The sequence below is a fragment of the Papio anubis genome, chromosome 20 (genome assembly GCF_008728515.1).
Source record: "Papio anubis isolate 15944 chromosome 20, Panubis1.0, whole genome shotgun sequence".
NCBI classification, from domain to species: Eukaryota; Metazoa; Chordata; class Mammalia; order Primates; family Cercopithecidae; genus Papio; species Papio anubis.
The window spans coordinates 43,530,299-43,553,469 of NC_044995.1; the positions used below are offsets into that span (position 1 = coordinate 43,530,299).

At 52.2% G+C, this 23,171-nt stretch overlaps 1 protein-coding gene across 1 annotated transcript in view; it reads left to right on the forward strand.

Annotated features, from left to right (window-relative positions):
- FBN3 (fibrillin 3) overlaps positions 1–23,171 on the forward strand; it is an 86,407-nt gene that overhangs the window by 25,114 nt on the left and 38,122 nt on the right. Inside the window, 17 exon segments of the mRNA XM_031660007.1 lie at positions 1,451–1,675; positions 1,869–1,994; positions 3,865–3,993; positions 6,409–6,534; positions 8,184–8,309; positions 8,460–8,582; positions 8,949–9,074; positions 10,089–10,214; positions 13,507–13,629; positions 13,820–13,942; positions 14,409–14,534; positions 14,625–14,747; positions 15,840–15,962; positions 16,202–16,363; positions 17,327–17,395; positions 19,810–19,935; positions 22,396–22,521. Of these exon segments, the coding sequence (XP_031515867.1) occupies positions 1,451–1,675; positions 1,869–1,994; positions 3,865–3,993; positions 6,409–6,534; positions 8,184–8,309; positions 8,460–8,582; positions 8,949–9,074; positions 10,089–10,214; positions 13,507–13,629; positions 13,820–13,942; positions 14,409–14,534; positions 14,625–14,747; positions 15,840–15,962; positions 16,202–16,363; positions 17,327–17,395; positions 19,810–19,935; positions 22,396–22,521 (2,208 nt within the window).

The window sequence follows — 23,171 nt, forward strand, 5'->3', positions numbered from 1 at the left end:
TTAGGGCCGGGCGCGGTGAGGCTCAAGCCTGTAATCCCAGCACTTTGGGAGGCTGGGGCATGGCCGAGGATCACAAGATCCAGGAGGTCAGAGACCATCCTGGCAAACAGGTGAAACCCCGTCTCTACTAAAAATACAAAAAAAAGGCGTGGTGGCTGGCGCCTGTAGTCAGCTACCTCGGAGGCCTGAGTGGGAGAATGGCCTGAACCCGAAGTGAGGCTTGCAATGAGCCTGGGTCGTGCCACTGCACTCCAGCCTGGGGCGACAGAGCGAGACTCCATCTCAAAAAAAAAAAAAAAAAAAAAAAACAAAAGTTAGGCCAGGTGTGGTGGCTCACTTCTGTAATCCCAGCACTTTGGGAGGCCGAGGTGGGAAGGATCATGAGGTCAGGAGATTGGGGAGGCCATCCTGGCTAACACGGTGGAAACCCTGTCTCTACTAAAAATATACAAAAAAAAAAAAAATTAGCGGGCATGGTGGAGCCTGTAGTCCCAGCTCGGGAGGCTGGAGACGGGAGAATGTGAACTTAGGCGAGGGCTGCAGTGAGCGAGGGTCGAGACCCTGCCTCCAGCCTGGGTGACAGAGGCGAGGACTCCATCAAAAAAAAAAAGCCTTAGTGGCCGGGCCACGGTGCCTCGCCTGTAATGCCAGCACTTTTGGGAGGCCGAGGCAGGTGGATTGCTTGAGGTCAAGAGTTCAAGACCCACCTGGTTAGCATGGTGAAACTCCATCTCTACTAAAATACAAAAATTAGCCGGGGGTGGTGGCGGGTGCCTGTAATCCCAGCTACTCGGCAGGCTGAGGCAGGAGAATTGCTTGAACCCCGGAGGTGGAGGTTGCAGTGAGCTGAGATAGTGCCACTGCACTACAGCCTAGGGGACAGAGCGAGACTCTGTCTTAAAAAAAAAAAAAAAAATTGGTCAGGCACGGTGGCTCACGCCTGTAATCACAGCACTGTGGGAGGCCGAGGTGGGCAGATCACTTGAGTTCGAGATCAGCCTGGTCAACGTGGTGAAATCGAGTCTCTACTAAAAAAAAAACAAAAGTTAGCTGGGTGTGGTGGCACACGCCTGTAATCCCAGCTTCTCGGGAGGCTGAGACGGGAGAATTGCTTGAACCTGGGAGGTGGAGGTTGCGGTGAGCTGAGATTGTACCACTGCACTCCAGCCTGGGTGACAGAGCAAGACTATGTCTCAAAACAAATCAATCAACCAATGAATCAATCATTAAAAAAAATAAATGGATAGAGGGGCTTAGAACAGTGCTACAGAATAGCACACATAGTACCCTCCCAGGCAGTGCCTGGAGGAAGTCACCCCTTTTCACTCTGGCCCTCGACCTGACTGCATCTGGGAGAAAGTTTCCGATGGGAGTGACGGAGCAGCACGCCTGTCTCGCAGCGGGCACAGTGTGGCAGGGGTGGGGACGCAGTGACCGTTCCCTTGTGCAGATGTGAGATTGGAACCATGTTTCCTGCGATGGGACGAGGATGAGTGTGGGGTCACCTTGCCTGGCAAGTACCGGATGGACGTCTGCTGCTGCTCCATTGGGGCCGCCTGGGGAGCCGAGTGCGAGGCCTGCCCGGATCCCGAGTCCTTGGAGTTCGCCAGCCTGTGCCCGCGGGGGCTGGGCTTTGCCAGCCGGGACTTCCTGTCTGGCCGGCCGTTCTATAAAGGTGCGGTTAGGGAAGGGGTCAGGCCCCCGGAAGGATGGGGAGGGGCACGGCACAGGCAAAAGCCTGGAGATGGGAGGTGTGTTTGGGGAAAAGGGGATGTGGGCAAGGCCAGGCATGAAGAACCCAGGGAGGGCTTGGTGTATGGATCCCAAGCTTGGGGACATCAGGGTGATTTGATGCCCCTGTACTTCAGATGTGAATGAATGCAAGGCGTTCCCTGGCCTCTGCACGCATGGTACCTGCAGAAACATGGTGGGCAGCTTCCACTGTGCCTGTGCGGGGGGCTTCGCCCTGGATGCCCAAGAATGGAACTGCACAGGTAGGTGCCACCTCTGCCTCTTGGAGAGAGCGTGATCCTTGCCAGGGATGGGGCCTCGAATAAGACGTAGAGACATGCCCGTTTTTCTTTTTCCTCTTCTTTCTTCTTTCTTCCTCTTCCTCTTCCCTCTTCCCTCTTCCCCTTCTCCTTCTCCTTCTCTTTCTCCTTCTTCTTCTTCTTCTTTTTTGAGACGGAGTTTCACTCTTGTTGCCCAGGCTAGAGTGCAATGGCACGATCTCAGCTCACTCCAACCTCCACCTCCCAGGTTCAAGAGATTCTCCTGCCTCAGCTTCCTGAGTAGCTAGGATTACAGGCGTGCACCACCATGCCTGGCTAATATTGTATTTTTCAATAGAGATGGGGTTTCTCCATGTTGGTCAGGCTGATCTTGAACTCCCGACCTCAGGTGATCCACCCACCTCAGCCTCCCAAAGTGCTGGGATTACAGGCGTGTGCCACCGTGCCCAGCAAGCACCTGTTCTTTAGGCACTTCTTGTGTCTGCCTCTGTGCAGTGTGACCTAGGGCAGGTGATTGCTCTCCTTGGGCTGCAGGAACCCTGACTATAAAAGAAGGGACTGGGCCAGGCGCGATGGATCACACCTGTAATCCCAGCACTTTGGGAGGCCAAAGTGAGTGGATCACTTGAGGTCAGGAGTTCGAGACCAGCCTGGCCAACATGGCAATACCCTGTCTCTACTAAAAGTACAAAAAGTAGCTGGGTGTGGTGGCGGGCACCCGTAATCCCAGTTACTTGTGAGACTGAGGCAGGAGAATCACTTGAACCCAGGAGGCGGAGGTTACAGTAAGCCAAGATCATGCCATTGCACTCTAGCCTGGGTGGCAGAACGAGACTGCATCTCAAAAATAAATAAATAAGTAAATAAAACATAAAAGAAGGGGCTGGCAAAGGTGACCTTTAGAGGCCTCCAGGGCCGGCCTGGTGGCTCACGCCTGTAATCCCAGCACTTTTGGAGGCCAAGGTGGGAGGATTGCTTGAGCCCAAGAGTTTGAGACTAGCCCGGGTAACACAGCAAGACCTCCATCTCTGCAAAAAATAAAAAATTATTATTGCATTAACTGTAGTCCCAGCTACTCGAGAGGCGGAGGCAGAAGGATCCCTTGAGCCCCCGGGAGGTTGAGGCTGCAGTGAGCTGTGATCACGCCGCTGCACTCCAGCCTGGGTGACAGAGCAAGACCCTGTCTCTGAAAAAGCAAACAGGCTGTGTGCGGTGGCTCACGCCTGTCATCCTAGCACTTTGGGAGGCCGAGGTGGGTAGATTGCTTTAGGTCAGGAGTTCGAGAACAGGCTGGCCCACATGGTGAAACCCCATCTTCCTAAAAATGCAAAATTAGTCGGGCACAGTGGCGCATGCCCATAATCCCAGCTACTCGGGAGACTGAGGCAGGAGAATCGCTTGATCCTGGGAGGCAGAAGTTGCAGTGAGCCGAGTCTGCATCACTGCACTCCAGCCTGGGTGACAGAGCGAGACTATCTCTAAATAAATAAATAAATAAATAAGTAATAAAAATAAAACAAACAAACAAAGCCACCAAAATAAAGAAAATGGAGAGCTCCGGGCTGTGAGAAAACTCGCTGTCCTTGTCATGTTTAGTTCGGGGTCTCTCCATTTCCTCAGCTCCTTTTCGTAGCTTCTGTTCCGCTTGTCATATCTACAGATTTGATGACCCCCTCCGGCACCCCATCCTGTCTGCATCCAGGGACCCCTCCCCTCTTGGCCTGTGCCTCCTTATGTCTGCAGACAGGCTTCCTCTAGCCCACACTCCCATCAAGGGACAGAGACCCCTCTGCCTTGCGCCCCGTGATGCGGCACACACGGCCCCTCCAGCCTCTGCCTCCTCTCCCTACAGATATTGACGAGTGTCGCATCTCCCCTGACCTCTGCGGCCAGGGCGCCTGTGTCAACACCCCAGGCAGCTTTGAGTGCGAGTGTTTTCCCGGCTATGAAAGCGGCTTCATGCTGATGAAGGACTGCATGGGTTGGTGACTGCCGGGCAGGGATGTGGTGGGCGCCCTGGGCAGGGTGGGCATTGAGGAGACGGAGGGTGGGGACGGGTGGGGACGGCTGTTGCTGTGTGGACGTGGATGGAGGGGGCAGGAGGAGGGAGGAGCTGCAAATTAGCTGGGTTGCGGTGAGTCTGGGGTCCATGAGGCATCGTCCTTAGGAAAGAGACCTGGGGGCTGAGACCTGGGGGTGGCCGGCACACTGGGGTGGGTGAGGTCTCCCAGGGAGGGTGTGTAGCTTGGGTAGAGGACAGGGCCCCTCAGAGAAGCCTGGGAAATACTGCCAGTTACAAGGCCTCTCGTCCCCATCATTGACTTTGTTATTCATTTGATGAGCATTTCACGTGCATCCTCTGAGCTAGAGGCACTGCAGGGAGCTCCAGCTCCAGGGAGCCCTCTTTCCTTGGAGCTCACAGCCTAACAGGAAGACAGACATGAATAACATGAATCGCTGAGGAAATGCAAAATTGGGCCGGGTGCGGTGGCCCTCGCCTGTAATCCCAGCACTTTGAGAGGCCAAGGCAGTAGGATCGCTTGAGTCCAGGAGTTTGAGCCCAGCCTGGGCAACATAGCAAGACCCTCTCGCTACAAAATTTTTAAAAAATTAGCTGGGCATGGTGGCACATGCCACTCGGGAGGCTGAGAAGGGAGGATCCTTTGAGCCCAGGAGGTTGAGGCTACAGTGAACCATGATTGCACTTCTGCGCTCCAGCCTGGGTGATAGAGTGAGACCCTGTCATAAGAAAGAGGAAAGAAAGAAGAAAGAAAGAGAGAGAGAGAGAGAGAAAGAAAGAAAGAGAGAAGGAAGGAAGGAAGGGAAAGAAAGAAACAAAGAAAGAAGGAAGGAAGGAAGGAAGGAAAAAGAAAAATCCAGGCAAAGTGGTTCATGCCTGTAATCCCAGCACCTTGGGAGGCTGAAGTGGGCAGATTTCCTGAGTTCAGGAGTTCAAAACCAGCCTGGGCAACACGGTGAAACCCCATCTCTACTAAAATACAAAAAATTAACTCGGTGTGGTGGCGGGTGCCTGTAGTCCCAGCTACTTGGGAGACTGAGGAGAATTGCTTGAACCCAGGAGGTGGAGGTTGCAGTGAGCTGAGATCGCACCACTGCACTCCAGCCTGGGCGACAGAGCAAGACTCTGTCTCCAAATTTAAAAAAAAAAAAAGAAAGAAAGAAAGAAAGAAAAGAAAAAAATGCAAAATTGCCACTGTCAGAAGCACTTAAAAAGGCCACATGGTCTGATGAGAGATGGCTGAGACAGGATTGCTTGAGGCCAGGAGTTCAAGACCAGCTTGGTCAACATAGAGAGGCCCCATCTCTACACAAAATTGAAAAATTAGCAGAGTGTGGTGGCACCTGCCTGTAGTCCCAGCTGCTCAGGAGGCTGAGGTTGGAGGATAGTTTGAACCCGGGAGGTGGAGGCTGTAGTGAGCTGTGATCGTGTCACTGCACTCTAGGCTGGGTGACAGTGTGAAAATCTGTCTCAAAAAAAAAAAAAAAAAGGCTGGACTCAGTGGCTCATACCTGTAATCCCAGCAATTTGGGAGGCTGAGGTAGTTGAATCACTTGAGGTCAGGATTTCGAGACCAGCCTGAACAACAGGGTGAAACGCTGTCTCTACTAAAAATAAAAAAATTAACTGGGCTTGGTGATGCACGCCTGTAATCCCAGCTACTTGGGAGGCTGAGGCAGGAGAATTGCGTGAACCCAGGAGGCGGAGGTTGCAGGGAGCCGAGATGGTGCCACTGCACTCCAGCTTGGGCAACCGAGTGAGACTCCATCTCAAAAACAACAACAAAAAAGGAAAAAAGAAAGAAAGAATGCAGTAGCGGTGAACAGGGTGAAGACACTGGAGAACAGCATGTGCAAAGGCACTGGGGTGGGCCTGAGGAATGGAAGGATGCCCCTGTGGCTTAAGAGTGATGAGTCCGTGGTGAGGCTGCCTGCTCCCTGCCCTGAGTCCTGGCGGGACTGAGCCTCAGCTTTCTGGCATGTCCTGCAGGGAGTGGAGGAGGAAAGAGGGCTCCCTGGAGCTGGAGCTCCCTGCAGTGCCTCTAGCTCAGAGGATGCACGTGAAATGCTCATCAAATGAATAACAAAGTCAATGATGGCACTTCTTAGTGCCTTTTCTAGCGGCACCAAGAGTGTCAACTTCATGGCCTTTGTTCTTCTGAGAATCTCAGCCTCCCTCCCTATCTGGCTGGTCTCTGCTCCTGGTGCAGACCCCACTCCCCTGGGTCATCCCAGCCCGGAGCCCCCAGGCTCTCCTGGCTCCCGCTGGGGTGAAGGGGGCTGGGGAGGTGGCGGGGAGAAGCCAGCATGAACCTCATCGCTCCCTCCCTGCGTCAGCACCTTCACACCTGCTCTCTCTTTCCACACAAACCTTCAGACGTGGACGAGTGTGCAAGAGACCCACTGCTCTGCCGGGGAGGCACTTGCACCAACACGGATGGGAGCTACAAGTGCCAGTGTCCCCCTGGGCACGAGCTGACGGCCGAGGGCACTGCCTGTGAGGGTGAGTGTGCATCCAGGTGTGCGAGTGTGAGTGTGAGCCCGTGTGTGTGAAAATGAGTGGGTGTCAGGTGAATGTGGGCTGGATGAGTGAGAGGGTGGGCATGTGTATCTGTCTCCCTGAGGTCAGTGTGTGAGCGTGCAAGTGTGTATCAGTGTGTACCTGTGTGTGTAAGTGGGTTTATATGCAAGATGGCGGGAGTGTGTTTGTGTGTCTAGATGAACACGCACATGTGTGAGTGTCTGTACAACGGCAGACATTTGTGCATTTGTGTGACTGTGTGTGTGTCTGTACAATGGGGAGTGTTTGCATGTGAGTAGGTGTGAGTGTGTGTGTGCATCTGTGTGAACACACAAGACGGTTTGAGTGTATATTTGGCTATGAATGTATCTACCAAGGGCAAGTGTGTTTGCGTGTGTGTGTGTGTGTGTGTGTTTCATTTTGTTTTGTTTGACACAGGGTCCCAGTCTGTTGTCCAGTCTGGGCTGCAGTGGCACGATCACAGCTCACTGCAGCCTCCACCTCCTGGGCTCAGGTGATCCTCCCACCTCAGCCTCCCAAGTAGGTGGGACTACAGACATGCGCCACCATGCCTAGCTTATTTATTTATTTATTTATTTATTTATTTATTTGAGACAGAGTCTCACTCTGTCGCCCAGGCTGGAGTGCAGTGGCTACCATCTCGGCTGACTACAAGCTCCACCTCCCGGGCTCACGCCGTTCTCCTGCCTCAGCCTCCCAAGGAACCCTGACTACAGGCGCCCACCACCACACTTGGCTAATTTTTTTTTGTATATTTAGTTAGAGACGGGGTTTCACCATGTTATCCAGGATGGTCTCAATCTCCTGATCTCATGATCCGCCCGCCTCGGCCTCCCAAAGTGCTGGGATTACAGGCGTGAGCCACCGCGCCCGGTCATGCCTGGCTAATTTCTGAGCGGTTGTGTTTGTATGTAAGTCTGTGTGTGCGTGTGCAAGAGAATGTGATGTGTAGTTGGATGCAAATGCATGTTTATAAAGGGAGGTATGTCTGTGTGTGAGTGGGTGTGAGTATGTGTTTGTGAGTGGGTCTGTGTGGGTGTACCTCTGGGTGTGGCTGTCTGGGTGTGGACGTGTGTTTGTCCAAGGACAGGTATGTTTGAGGGTGTGTTTATGTGTGTGTCTGAGTGTGCACATGGGTGTGTTTGTGTGTGTGTGTGTTTGTGCATGTGGGTGTTTGTCTGTGTGTGCACATGGGTGTGAGTGTGCCCTGGGTGTGGATGTGTCTTTACACACGGGTGAGTGTATTTGTATGCAAGTGGATATAAGGTGTGTTGTGAATTTAGGAGTGTGCCCCTGAGTGTGAGTGTGTATCTGAGTGTGCCTGTGTGTGTCTGTCAAGGGCGAGTGTGTTCACGCGTGAGTGGGTGCCGGGGTGTGTTTGTGAGTCTGCGTGAGCAGGCACGTGTGGTGTGCATCTGGGTGTCTGTGTTTATAGGAGAGTGTGGGTATTTGCATGTGAGTGAATGCGAGTGTATGGACAGGCACATGCGGGGCTGTGCCAGTGTCGGCAGCGTGAGTTGCTTAGCGTGCGTGCGTGCCCCAGTGTGTCTCACGGTCACACAGACGGCAGATGGGGCACAGGCCTGTCTTTCATCTGCACTCCCCCACAGACATTGATGAGTGCTCCCTGAGGGATGGCCTGTGTCCCCACGGCCACTGTGTCAATGTCATCGGTGCCTTCCAGTGCTCCTGCCACGCCGGCTTCCAGGGCACACCTGACCACCAAGGCTGCGTGGGTGAGACTGTGCCCACCTGCTGGGCCCTGGGCACCAACCGCATCCCCAGCCATAGTGGCAGCCCCTCCTGTCCTCAACTCCACTCTGCTCCCACCCCCAAACCAGCCCCCTCCCCCCAGCCCCAGCCCCTGTCTGCCCTGCATCTTGCAGACATCAACGAATGCCGGGTCCGGAATGGTGGGTGTGACGTGTACTGTATTAACACTGAGGGCAGCTACCGGTGTAGCTGTCGGCAGGGCTACTCGCTGATGCCCGACGGAAGGGCATGTGCAGGTAGGTGGGCACAACCTCTTCCCACTGCCTGGCGTGGGGGATGAGGAGGAGGTGCTGGCCGGGTCCTACACTGGCCCAGAGCCCAGCACAGCGTAGTGAAGCCAACCAGACCCGAGGCACCCCCTGCCTGGCTTGTCCTGGCCCCAGGCAGGCTGCTCACCCTGTGGGAGAGCCCCTGGGGTTTTTGCAGAGGAGGGTGAATAAGGTGGAAAACAAACTCAGAACTGCCTGAGCACCCCCAGACTACTTGAGTGACCATCGCTGTCCTCACCTGGCTACAGGTCGTCCTGGGGGCTGGGGAGCAGATGTGTACTGGGTGGTCTATCAGGGCAAAGCTAAGCACAGTCCCCAACCCTGTTCCCCCAGACGTGGATGAGTGTGAAGAGAACCCCAGTATTTGTGACCAAGGCCACTGCACCAACGTGCTGGGGGGTCACCGCTGCCTGTGCTATGATGGCTTCGTGGCCACGCCAGACATGAGGACGTGTGTTGGTGAGGAGCTGGGATGGCGGGGTGGAGGAGGCGGTGTCAGAATTCACACACCAGGTCTTCCACAAGGTGGTACATAGGCATGACAATGACAAATGCTGGACCCCACCCCTGCCATTTGCGGGTAGAGAGAGGAGGTTTTATAACAGCACTTGGTTTTCCACTTAAGCATCCCCCGTATCCCAAGTCTGCTTCCCAAAGCCCATGAGATCCCATTTATGGAACAGTAGCAGAATTCCCCAAACCTTGCTCTTTTAAATGGCGTTTGTTTAATACGACATATGCTACACCTATCGGAGGATCGTGTCCTGTTCAAGGTCTGTGCGTTACGATCACCAAAGACAAAGGGGTTTCTGGCAGAGGACAGTGGACGAGGCAGGAAAGAGACTCAGAGCTGTGTTCTGTAAGGTGGCGATTGCTGTCCTCACCCAGCTACAGGTTGTCCTGTTGTGTGCTGGGTGCCCCATCAGGACAAAGCTGAGACCGGCCTGTGGAAGTTCCAGGAAGTAACAATGTAACTCCCGGCCAAGAAACCGAGTGAAGCTTACAGAGCTTAGAGTGTTCCAGTTTATAGGAGTCTCAGAGAGCAAGCAAGTCTCAGCGATGGGCCTTGTGAACAAATGCATTTAGGGAATGCGTTCTGCTCCATGCCCCTGTTGCAGATCCACTGTGCATATCGGCATAAAGGCTCTGAAAAGTCCTGCAGGAGGAAACCCTGGTTAGCTTTGTGGATCTCAGCCTTCTCTAAATGTATTTGACCATAAAATACTTTTGGAAGCACGTTCCTGGTGTGTTGTTTGGAATGTGCACTGCGAAAGGCTCACAGAACATTCCCGATTACCCAGTAGTGGATGCAGAGGGAGCTCCCCGCCCCTGGAGAAAAAGCGAGTCCTAGCAGAGAGGACCCGTGTGGTGGGACAGTCAGGAATGCTGGGGGTCTCCCTCCCACGCTCACCCACTTCCTCTCCCGTCACCCCTGCACCCAGTCCTCAGACCTCATGCTTTCTTCCCCAACAGATGTGGATGAGTGTGACCTGAACCCTCACATCTGCCTCCACGGGGACTGCGAGAACACGAAGGGTTCCTTTGTCTGCCACTGTCAGCTGGGCTACATGATCAGGAAGGGGGCCACGGGCTGCTCTGGTGAGCCGGCGGTCAGCGGTGCAGGCAGAGAAGACTCCCCGGGGCCATTTTGGGAATCATGCGATTCATGCCGAGCACAGCCAGAGTTCATGCTCATAGATTTCCACGGATGGCTTCTTGTGTTAAAGCAAGAGCAGAGTCCCGTACAGTGCCCCTGGGGGTCCCCTGAACAGCTCAGGAGGGGAAGCCCCACGTGTCTGCCGCAGCATTTCTGAAAGGCAAATCCCTGATAATTTGAGGCAATACAGGGATGAACACTTAAACATTTGAATAGTGACTGTGTTAGTTCCCTGTGGTTGCCATAACAAATGATCACACAATTGGTGGCTTAGAAATTGATTCTCCAGGCTGGGCGCGGTGGCTCACGCCTGTAATCCCAGCACTTTGGGAGGCCGAGGCGGGCAGATCACCTGAGGTCAGGAGTTCAAGACCAGCCTGGTCAACATGGTGAAACCCCATCTTTACTAAAAATACAAAAATCAGCCAGGCATGGTAATCGCAGCTGCTTGGGAGGCTGAGGCAGGAGAATCGTTTGAACCCGGGAGGCAGAGGTGGCAGTGAGCCAAGATAGCACCACTGCACTCCAGCCTGGGCAACAGAGTGAGACCCCATCTCAAAAGAAAAAAAGTAAATTGATTCTCTACCTGGCACGGTGGCTCACACTTGTAATCCCAGCACTTTGGGAGGCTAAGGCGGGAGGATTGCTTGAGCCCGTGGGTTCGAGACCAGCCTGGGTGACATGGATACATCACAACATGGCCATATGGCAACATTAATAGAGACAACAACCCCATCTCTATTAAAAATTTTAAAAATTAGTCTGGGCAGGGTAGCTCACACCTGTAATCCCAGCACTTTGGGAGGTCGAGGTGGGTGGATTACCTGAGGTCAGGAGTTTGAGACCAGCCTGGCCAACATGGTGAAACCCCGTCTCTACTAAAAACACAAAATTAGCTGGGCGTGGTGGCGCATGCCTGTAATCCCAGCTACTTGGGAGGCTGAGGCAGGAGAATCGCTTGAATCTGGGAGGCGGAGGTTGTAGTGAGCCGAGATCATACCACTGCACTCCAGCTTGGGCCACAGAGCAAAACTCCATCTCAAAAAGAAAAACCAAAACTTGTTTTTTAATTAAAAAGAAATGTATTCTCCTTCTAGAATCATAGTTCTGGAAACCAGAAGTCTGAAATCAAGGTGTCTGCAGGGTTAGTACCTTCTTGGGGGCTCAGAGGGAGAACCTGTTCCATGCCTCCTTGGTGTTCCTCAGTTTGTAGACGTGTCATTCAAGTTTCTGTCTCCATCTTCACAAGGCCTTCTTCTCTCTGTGTATCTATTTTTTAAAATTTTTCATTTTTTACATTATTTGTTTATTTATTTTGAGATAGTGTCTCACTCTGTCTCCCAGGCTGGAGTGCAGTGATGCAATCATAGCTCACTGCAGCCTCCACCTCTCCGGGCTCAGGTGATCTTCCCATCTCAGTCTCCCACACGTGCCATCACACTCAGCTAATTTTTTTTTTTTTTTGTAGAGATAGTGTTTTACTATGTCACTCGGGTTGGTCTTGAACTCCTGGACTCAAGTAATCCTCTTGCCTCGGCCTCCCAATTTGTTGGGATTACAGGCATGAGTCACTGCACCCAATAGTATCTAATTTGTAAAGATAAGGTCTGGCTGTGTCGCCCAGGCTATAGTGCAGTGGTGTGATCATAGCTCATGAACTGGTTCATAGCCTTAAATTCCTGGGTTCAAGCAATCCTCCCAGCCTCAGCCTCCCGAGTAGCTGGGACTACAGGTGCATGCCACCATGCCGGGCTAATTTTTTAAAAAGTTTTTGTTGATCAGGCATGGTGACTCATTTCTGTAATGCCAGCACTTTGGGAGGTTGAGGTGGAAGGATTCTTGAGCTCAGGAGTTTGAGACAAAAATTTAAAAAATTAGCCAGGCATGCTGGCGCTCACCTGTAGTCTTAGCTACTCAGGAGGCTGAGGCTGGAGGATTGCTTAAGACCAGGAGATCCAGGCAGCAGTGAGCTAGATTGCACCACTGCACGGCACTCCAGCTGGGGTGACAGAGTGAAACCATGCTTCGAAGGGGGGAATAAAAGGTGTTTTTGTAGAAACAGGTTCTCACTACGTTGCCCAACCTGGTCTCAAACTCTTTGCCTCAAGTGATCCTCCCACCTTGGCCTCCCGAGTAGCTGGGATTACAGATGTAAGTCATTGCATCTGGCTACACAGCCAGTCACTGGTCTTAGAAGAACACCAGTCACTGGACCGGAGCCTACCTTAATCCGGGCTGACCTCGTCTTAACTTGGTTACATCTACGAAGATCCTGTTTCCAAATAAGGTCACATTCACGGGTTTCAGGGTTTAGGACTTGAACATACCTTTTAAGGGGACACAATTCTATCGACTCCAGTTAGATGGTTATTTTAATGTGTATTAGAAACAAATGTTACACAACACAGCATCAAGCTCATGACTTCTTAGAGGTTGTTGATGTGGATCCAAAATTGTCTTTTAAAACATGATTTATGTCAGCGAGAACAGGAGTGTGGTAAAGAAATGTTTAGTAACAGTAGCTCACCCAGATTTAACGTGGCAGAGATCATAAGGGTGAGGCAGAATTGACTCTGGATTGGAAATGCTGGTGGACAGGGAAATCCTGGCTTGGAAAGGGGGCATGTTCATCCGGACAGTCACTTGTTTTTTTGTTTGTTTGTTTTTGTTTCATTTGTTTGTTTGTTTTGAGACGGAGTCTCCCTCTGTTGCCCAGGCTGGAGTGCAGTGGTGCGATCTCTGCCCACTGCAAGCTCTGCCTTCTGGGTTCACACCATTCTCCTGCCTCAGCCTCCTGAGTAGCTGGGACTACAGGCACCCACCACCATGCACAGCTAATTTTTGTATTTTTAGTAGAGACAGGGTTTCACCGTGTTAGCCAGGATGGTCTTGATCTCCTGACCTCATGATCTGCCCGCCTTGGCCTCCCAAAGCGCTGGGATTACAGGCATGAACCACCGTGCCTGGCCGGACAGTCACTCTTAATATCTACCCCAAGTCTTTCATGCTGCTATTTCAGACCATTTCTGAGGGCTGCTGAGAGTCATGTCTGTTAGGTTTGGGGGTTTTCCTCTCGGGCTCTGGGTAAAGATGGAAGCTCCCCCAGTGGAGGGGAGGAGGCTTTCTGGACCGGCTCTCCCCTAGAGAGGAAGAGCCCCTGCCCGTTCAGCTACTACTGCATCGAGTCTTTCCTTCTGTGACCGGGTCTCGGCGTTGTGCCTCCTCTCCCTTTAGATGTGGATGAATGCGAGGTTGGAGGACACAACTGTGACAGTCATGCCTTCTGTCTCAACATCCCAGGGAGTTTCAGCTGTAGGTGCCTGCCAGGCTGGGAGGGGCATGGCTTCGAATGTCATGGTGAGTACCTGGGGGCAGGAAATCGGGGCAAAGCAGAAGAGGTAGGTGAAGGGCAAGGCAGTGGGAGGGTGGGGTGCGGGGGTGTCTGTAGGGGGGCAGTCAGGATTGGAGGATTGAAGAGTCTTTCTCCCTTCTGCACCCCACAATGCACACGCCATGGGGTGGGGGGCCTGGGCTCCGTCTCCTGCAGACCTGGATGAATGCGTCTCCCAGGAGCACCAGTGCAGCCCAAAAGGTGACTGTCTCAATGTCCCTGGCTCCTACCGCTGCACCTGCCGCCAGGGCTTTACCGGGGATGGCTTCTCCTGCGAAGGTGAGATTAGGGGGTGGGAGGGCAGGGGCCCTAGAGGGACAGCCACAGGGGCTGAATTCACGGTGGCTGCCATGGTCACTCAACCTCCTAACTCCTTCTGACTCACTCATCGCTCCATGGGTGCTGGAGAGGCTGTGTCCTCGGCCCAGGGGGTGCTACTGCCTGCCCACGGCTCCCTTGAACCCCTAAATGCATGAGACGCTTCCTTCCTGGCTGCTCTCCTCCCTGGATCCGGAGTGACTGGGTACCCTCTCTGGGGCCCAGGAGTCCAGACCACCTCTCCCCTCCCTGACCCTGCTTTGGTCACTTGCCTCCCACCCTGAGTCAGGGACGGAGTCCCCAGGGCTACTTGCCTGGGACTCTGGCTGACAGCGAAGTGTTCCAGTGACTGGGGCCTCCCTCCCACCCACCCTGCATGGGTCCGGGTCCACCAGTCTCCAGTCCTCCGAATCTTGGGACCCCTCAGACAGAGACGAATGTGCCGAGAACGTGGACCTCTGTGATAACGGGCAGTGCCTCAATGCGCCCGGCGGGTACCGCTGCGAATGTGAGATGGGCTTTGACCCCACTGAGGACCACCGGGCCTGCCAGGGTGAGGCCGGGCCCGGCAGGGCAGAGGACAGAGTGGGTGGGTCCCTGCCGCAGACTCTGGGTGGGTCAGGCTGACCCAGGGTCCCCGCAGATGTGGACGAGTGTGCGCAAGGGAACCTCTGTGCATTTGGGAGCTGTGAGAACCTGCCTGGAATGTTCCGCTGCATCTGCGATGGTGGCTACGAACTGGACCGAGGGGGCGGCAACTGCACAGGTGTGAGGTCATCTGGGCTGGAAGGAGGGAGGAGAGAGCAGGAGCTGGGGCAGGGGACATGGCTCACTCCCTCACTGCCCTCAGATCTCTTCTCAAGCATCCTCCCTTGCAGTCTTGCGGTGGGGGGGGGTGTAGGGAGCACCTTGCCTGATGTCCCCATCGTTTCCCGTTCCTGTTCCCCAGCTGAATAAGTTCAGTGATTGAAGTGGCCCCTCCACCCTAGCTGCCGAAAGGGTCTCCCACCTCTGTGTGTTTTAGAAATGGGCAGATGGTAAATATTTTTGGCTTTGCAGGCCACACAGTCAGTCTCTGTCATAATGATTCAACTCTGCCATTGTAGCTCAAAAGCAGCCACAGGCAATATGTAAATGAATGAATGTGGCCCCTGTACCAATAAAACTTTATTTACACACATAGGTGGTGGACCGGATTTGGCCTACAGATTGGAGTGTGCTATCCCATGGTTTGAAAGTATTTTCTATAGATGGGTTTTGGCTGGGTGTGGTGGCTCATGCCCATAATCTCAGCACTTTGGAAGGCTGAGGTGGGAGGATCACTTGAGGCCAGGAGTTGGAGACCAGCCTGAGCAACATAGCAAGACCCCATCTCTAAAAAGTAAAAATAAAAAATTAGCTGGGCATTGTGGTGCACACCTGTAGTCCCAGCTACTCCAAAGGCTGAGGCAGAAGGATTGCTTGAACCCAGGAGTCTGAGGCCGCAGTAAGCCGTGATTGCACAACTGCACTCCAGCCTGGTCAACAGAGCAAGACCCTGTCTCTAAACATCAATAAATTAAGAAATTAAAATAGATATGGTTTTCGTATGTTGACTGCATGGAACCCAGGGCAGGTAGAGTTCAACGAGCAAAACTCTGCCAAGCAGAACAGAGCAGGAGAAGGAATGGGATTGGAGGGGACAGGGCAGACTGGAGGTTCCTGTCCCGTTAGGTTTCTTCCCAGGGACGGACATGACATTGTCCCCTGGTGCCCAGAAGTTGACCTTGAGTGAGGGCTGCAGCTTCCCAGGATGAAGCCAGGAGGGAGGGGGGCCGAGGCAGGGCTCCCTGCTGAGGACTGCGCCTCCTGCCCACAGACATTAACGAGTGTGCAGACCCAGTAAACTGCATCAACGGCGTGTGCGTTAACACCCCCGGCAGCTACCTCTGCCGCTGCCCCCAGGATTTTGAGCTGAACCCCAGCGGAGTGGGCTGCGTGGGTGAGTCCATGCTCAGCTCCAGATCAGGGTTCTGGGGTCAGCAGAGGTGGGTGGGATTGCCCCCGGGTTAACTCAGATGTCCATGTGTTCAAATCTACCTGCTCCTGACAAACGGGACATCTGCTGGTCTCCCGCAAGAGCGGTTGTCCTTGTCACCCATTGATATAGACACATGCATGCACACGCACACGTGCGGCTTTCCCCCGACTCCTGCTAACCATCCCCTTCTGCCTGTTCAGACACTCGGGCTGGGAACTGTTTCCTGGAGACGCATGACCGAGGGGACGGTGGCATTTCCTGCAGTGCTGAGATCGGAGTTGGTGTCACCCGGGCTTCCTGCTGTTGTTCCCTGGGCCGGGCTTGGGGCAATCCCTGCGAGCTGTGCCCAGTGGCCAACACCAGTGAGTCCCTGTGGAGCTGTTGAGCACCGTGGCCTGAGCCACCGAGACCCGGGAGCTTAGGGGGTCATCTCTGCTAAGGGGAGGTGGGGCTTAGGTGACAGGAACACCAAGAACTGGGGAAGGAGAGGGGCTCATCCTGGGTCATACAGTGTACTCTTGGCTGGGCCTCTCTCCAAGGCTGCTTTCTGTAAATTCTCTGTGTTTGTAGTCACTTGATCACTCAGTCAGTCAACAAACACTGAGAGTTCCTCTGTGTCATGTGCTGGGGGCTGGGGACTCGGAGAAGGATGAGCCACAGCCTCTGCACACTGCTTCGCCCTCACTCTTAAACCAAGTTTCAGGACTATGAGAGTAGAGCTGTCCTAAGGGTTTTCTTTGAGGCATAGCCATAGCTCAGGAGAAAGCTGTGGGGAAGAGAAAGCTGTGGGGAAGGCTTTCCAGGGGAGGAGGCGTGAGTGAGGTTTTGAAGGATGTGTAGGAGTTTTCCTAGCAGAGTAGGGGTAATGATGTGCAAGGCAGTGAGAACAGTATGTGCAAAGTCCTCAGGTGTGAAATAGGGAGGTACCTGTCCACCTACTCAGGTGTGTGCGTGTGTGAATGTCCAGGGTCTTTCTTGCATGGGGAAAACTTGCAGTTACACTAGGATATGGTTTTGGATCAGAAGGAATCATCTTCTCTCCTTCCTGCCCCCAGCCACTACCATGTAACTCTGCTCACATGTTGAATGGGAATCCACATTTACACACACACGCATGCACACACACAGACATGCGCGCGCACAGCCCCAGGACTGGCCAAAGTCCCTTGGTCCTAAGAGGCTAAAGAGATATGGGGATGTAGTTAGTACAGTAGAAGGATGGGAGCCCGCTCTTGCGCCCTTTTCAGGCTTCCTGCTGTTGCTCCCCTGTTTCGCCTAAGTTTTGCCCCAATACTCCACCTCACAGGAGCCTGTTTCCCTTACAGCTGAGTACAGAACCCTGTGCCCCGGTGGTGAGGGCTTCCGGCCTAACCCCATCACTGTCATTCTAGAAGGTGAGTTCCTGGCAGACCATCCATCCATCTGTCTGCCTAAAGACTGACTTTTCTCTCATCCCCATCTCACCAAAGTGAGTTGAGGCTTTGTCCTGGATGGGCACCCACACCGGAGGCTGCCGCGGACCACACTATGCTTTTAGTTTGTGTTGAATTTTTTAAATCTGTTCTTTCAGCCATTTCTTCCGCTTATATGGCTGATCTTTTTCATTTGTCCCCCATCTTTCCGTCCATCCTCCATCCTTCCATCCATTTATCCTTCCATCCACCCATCCTTCCACCCATCCTTCCATGCATCCATCCATCCATCCATCCTTCCATCCATCCATCCATCCCCATCCATCCTTCCTTCCTTCCATCCTTCCTTCCATCCATCCATCCATCCATCCTTTCCTTCCATCCTTCCTTCCATCCATCCATCCATCCATCCATCCATCCATTCATCCATCTTATCGATGACGCGCCGATCGATCGATCGATCGGTCGACGACGATCGACATCGATCGACGCTGATCGACGCTGGATCGATCGACGCTGGATCGATCGATCGATCGATCGATCGACGCGCGCTGGATTTCCGCGCTATCGACTTATCGATCGTCGATCGATCGATCGATCGACGCGATTATCGACGATCGATCGACGACGATCGATCGACGCGCTGACGCGCGCTGATCGATTGATCGACGATCGATCGACATCGACGCTGATCGACGCCGATCGATCGATGACGATGATCGATCGATCGACGCGCGAGCTGGATGCTATCGGTCGATCGAGAGATTTTGATCGAGACGATATTGATGATCGATGCGCCGATATTGACGAATGAAGCTGATGATTGATGATCGATCTTTATTTATTCTTTGACGGATTTATCGATGAGTTGATGACGCGCGATGAATTTTGAGCGCGATCGATTCGCGACGCACGGATTTATTCGCTGATCGATTGACGCCGGATCGATCGATCGATCGACGCTGACATCGACGATCGACGACGACGCCGGATGATCGCTGGACGAGCGATGCGGACATTGACGCATCTTCGATGCATTGACGACGACGCGCTGACGCCGATCGACGACGGATTTATCGATTTTATCGACGCCGACGAACGATTCGCCGATCGACTTTCGACCATCTAACGAGAGCCGACGACGATTTTATCGACGACATTATTCTTTGCGATCTTTAAGGGGACGATTTATTTATCGATCGATTCCTGACTTTAGTGAGCCTGACGATCGACGAGACCGAGTTTACGCCGATCGACGACGCGACATTTCGATTTTTATTTCGATCGACGATGCACTGACGATGATTCGGATTACCGACGATCTTTATATCGACGACGATGACGATTTACTTATTTCGACTTATTTCCGGACTTTTCATTCTATCTACTTTCGCATTCCATTTTGTTCCCGACGAGCCTATCTATTCCATTCTCTCTTTATTTCGACGATGATATCGATCGATATCGATCGATCGATCGATCGACATTGATTTGAGATGGATGATATTTATCGGATCGACGACGCTTTGATCGACGATGCGCTTGATCGACGATACGGAGCTGATCGATGCCGGATGATTCGATGCTTGGTCGACGATGCTGGCTGATCGACGCGGGGATCGATGCTGGTCGATCGATGCCGGATCGATCGATGCTTTGACGACGCCGATGCTTTGGATGATCGCATTTACTGACGATGCCGGATTGATCGATGCTTTGACGACGATTTGATCGACGATGCCGATCGACGATTTCTGCATTGATCGACGCTTACGTGATTTACTGCCTGAATCCATCCACCTTCCTACCCATCCACCTTCCTACCCATCCACCTTCCTATCCATCCACCTTCCTATCCATCCCCCTTCCTACCCATCCACTTTCCTACCCATCCACCTTCCTATCCATCCACCTTCCTATCCATCCACCTTCCTACCCATCCATCTTTCTATCTATCCACTCACTCATCATCGCATTCATTGACCTACTTGCTTATTTACCCATTCACTGTTTTCATATCCATGCATCTATCCGCTCATCCATCCATTCATCCATCCTCCCATCCATCCTTTTGTTAGGGAGTGACGAGGTTGGAGAAGACTATCTATTCTCCATCTAGAGGAAGAAAACTATCTAGTTCTCTATCTAGAGGAAACTATGTGGTGGATGGGAGAATGGATTAACAGATGAAGGGAATGGAGTTGAATTTAGGGTAACATTAACTCAAGAGAGTCTGTGTCCAGCCGTCAAGATAGACCCTTCGAATGTCTATCAGTCATGGACAGCTCTTGGGGATCCTCGAGAGGGCCCTGGAAAACCCAGAGCTTAGCGTGGGTGCCCCTTAAGTCCTCTGCATGGGTTTAGCTCCCAAACATGGCTTCCTTACTTCCTGACAGACATCGACGAGTGCCAAGAGCTGCCAGGGCTGTGTCAGGGGGGTGACTGCATCAACACCTTTGGCAGTTTCCAGTGTGAGTGCCCACCTGGCTACCACCTCAGTGAGCACACCCGCATCTGTGAGGGTGAGCATGGACTCTCTTTGGGGTGGGTCAGGCTCTTCCGCTCTCTCCCTGCCTTCGTGCCCTGCCAAGCCTCACAAGGGTCGAGGAGGGAAGGCCTCATAGAAAGGCTTCTGCCCCCTGCCTCCTCTTTTGTCATGATCTGTCAGTTCCCTCTTGCTGCTTTTAAGATGTTCATGGCTGCTGTGGATCTGTGGCGTGGGGGATGGTAGGCAGGCCCTTAAAAACGCCACGACACTCCCTTACAAAGTACAGCAGCTTCTTTCTTCACCATTTCTTTGTCTGGGTGTTGTAAGCTTTTGACTGGATTCCAGAGTTCTGCAAAAGTTGATTTTTGTCTGTTTTGCCAGCTCAATAGTTACTTTTGTGGAGGAATGGAGCCCTGGAGTTCCCTACTCTGCTATTTTTGGTGACATCACTCTTAGCATGCTAATATTCCACAACCTATTTTTGCCTGCTAGCTAAGAATACTTTATTACACTTTTTTCGGCGGTTGAAAAAAACAAAAGAAGAATAACATTTTTTGACACATGAAAATTATATGCAATTCAAGGCTGGGTGCGTGGCAGCTCACACTGGTAATCCCAGTAGTTTGGGAGGCTGAAGTGGGAGGATTGCTTGAGGCCAGGAGTTCAAGACAAACCTGGGCAACCTGGCAAGACCTTGTCTCTACAAAAAATTAAAAAGTTAGCCACACATGGTGACTCATGCCTGTAATCCCAGCTACTTGGGAAGCTGAGGCAGGAGGATCACGTGAGCCTCGGAAGTTGAGGCTGCAGTGAGCTGTGATTATGCCACTGCACTCTAGCCTGGGTGACAGAACAAGACCCTGTCTTAAAAAAAAAAAAAGAAAAAGGCTGGGCACGGTGGCTCACGCTTGTAATCTCAGCACTTTGGGAGGCCGAGGTGGGCAGATCACAAGGTCAGGAGTTTGAGACCAGCCTAGCCGACATAGTGAAACCCCATCTCTACCAAAAATACAAAAATTAGCTGCGCATGCTGGCACACGCCTATAGTCCCAGCTACTCGGGAAGCTGAGGCAGGAGAATCACTTGAACCTTGGAGGTGGAGGTTGCGGTGAGCCGAGATGAGGCCATTGCACTCCAGCCTGGGCAACAGGGTGAGACTCTGACTCAAAAAAAAAAAAAAAAAAGGAGAGAGAGAAAGAGGAAGGAAGGAAGGAAGGAAGGAAGAAAGGAAGGAAGGAAGGAAGGAAAGAAGGAAGGAAGGAAGGAAGGAAGGAGAGAAGGAGAAAGTTGTATAAAATTCAAATTTCAGGGGTCCATAAATAAAATTTCCTTGGAGCACAACCAGTGCCACAGTGTGTTTGCATATTGTTTGTGTCTGCTTTTCTTACTACATTGGCAGATTGAATAATCATGACACACTGTAGTTTGGTCTGCAAAACCACACTGTAGTTTGATCTGGCTCTTTACAGAAAAAGCTTACTGCCCCATGGACTAGAGTAATGATCAGATTGAGAATCAATTTTTTTCCCCCAAGAATACTTTATCCATAAGGTTCTTGATTCCTATCATATCATATTGGGAAGACGTGGATGATCCATTCTTGGTGATTATAAAACTGACTCATGAACTCAGGTCATTTTGTTCCTAATAGAAGCAGTATCATCATCAACTTTATTTTTATGAATTTTTTATTTTTTATTTTTTAGAGCCAGTGTCTCACTCTGTTGTCCAGGCTGGAGTGCAGTGGTGTAATCACAGCTCACTGTAGTCTTGACCTCCTGGACTCAGGTGATCCTCCCACCTCTGCCTCTCAAGTAGCTGGGACCACAGGTGTATGCCACCATGCCCAGCTAAATTTTCATTTTTTGTAAAGATGGGACCTCACTATGTTGCCCAGGCTGGTCTTAAACTCTTGGCCTCAAATGATCCTCCTGCCTTGGCCTCCCAAAGCAGGGATGATAGGCATGAGCAACTGCATCCAGCTTGTAAACTTTTTTTTTTCCCCTTAACATCATGTTGTTTTTGTTTGTTTGTGGGTTTTTGTTTATTTGTGTTTTAGAGCCAGGATCTCATTCTGCACCCAGGCTGGAGTGCAGAGTTGTGATCACAGCTCACTGCAACCTTAACTTCCTGGACTCAAGTGATCCTCCCAAGTGGCTGGGACTGCAGACATGCACCACCATGCCCAGCTAAGTTTTTAAAATTTTTAGTAGAGATGGGGTCTTGCTATGTTGCCCAGACTGGTCTCGAACTCTGGGCTGAAATGATCCTCCCATCTCGGCGTCACAAAGTGCTCAGATTACAGACATGAGCCACTATGCCTGGCCCATATTACAGTTTTCTTCATCACTAAGATGTGTGTGCGTTTTAGGCTGATTTTGAAACCAAACTTAGGTCCCTAGTGAAGTGGCCTTGCTGGGTCTCTGGAGGGGAGTTATTCAGACAATTCCTGGATGCTGCCCACTGTTCCCCTCCACTCCTCCTTTCCCTGCAGATATTGATGAATGCTCCACACACTCGGGCATCTGTGGCCCTGGCACCTGCTACAATACCCTGGGAAACTACACCTGTGTCTGCCCTGCAGAATACCTCCAAGTCAATGGTGGCAACAACTGCATGGGTAAGAAGCATGATGACCTAGGGAAATGGAAATCACAGAAGCAGCACCTGGGCATGGGAGGAACTGCTGGGAGCCTTCAAGCCTATGGACAGGGAGGATAAGCATATATGATGTCCTGATATGTGGCAGCAAACAAAACCGCAGGATTCAGGAGCCCGGAGCTGCCATGAACAGTTGCTCAGGTTGTGCACTGCTCAAAAAAGGCTGAAAAAAATGAATAGATCCCCCAAGTGTGTTGGGGGAGAGACATCAAGCCAATCAAGCCAGGCAGTAATCCCCCTTTTTTTTTTTTTTTGAGATAGAGTCTCGCTGTGTTGCGCCGGCTGGAGTACAGTGGCACAATCTCGGCTCACTACAACCTCTACCTCTGAGGTTCAAGCAATTCTCCTGCCTCAGCCTCCCAAGTAACTGGGATTACAGGCGTGTGCCACTACACCCAGCTAGTTTTTGTATTTTTAGCAGAGACAGGGTTTCGCCATGTTGGCCAGGCTGGTCTCGAACTCCTGACCTCAAGTGATCTGCCCGCCTCAGCCTCCCAAAGTTCTGGGATTACAGGTGTGAGCCACTGTGGCTGGCCAAGCCAGTAATCTTCAAATGAATGAGTTAACGAGTTCCCATCTCTTTGGCTCCCTCTTCCACTGATTTAGGTG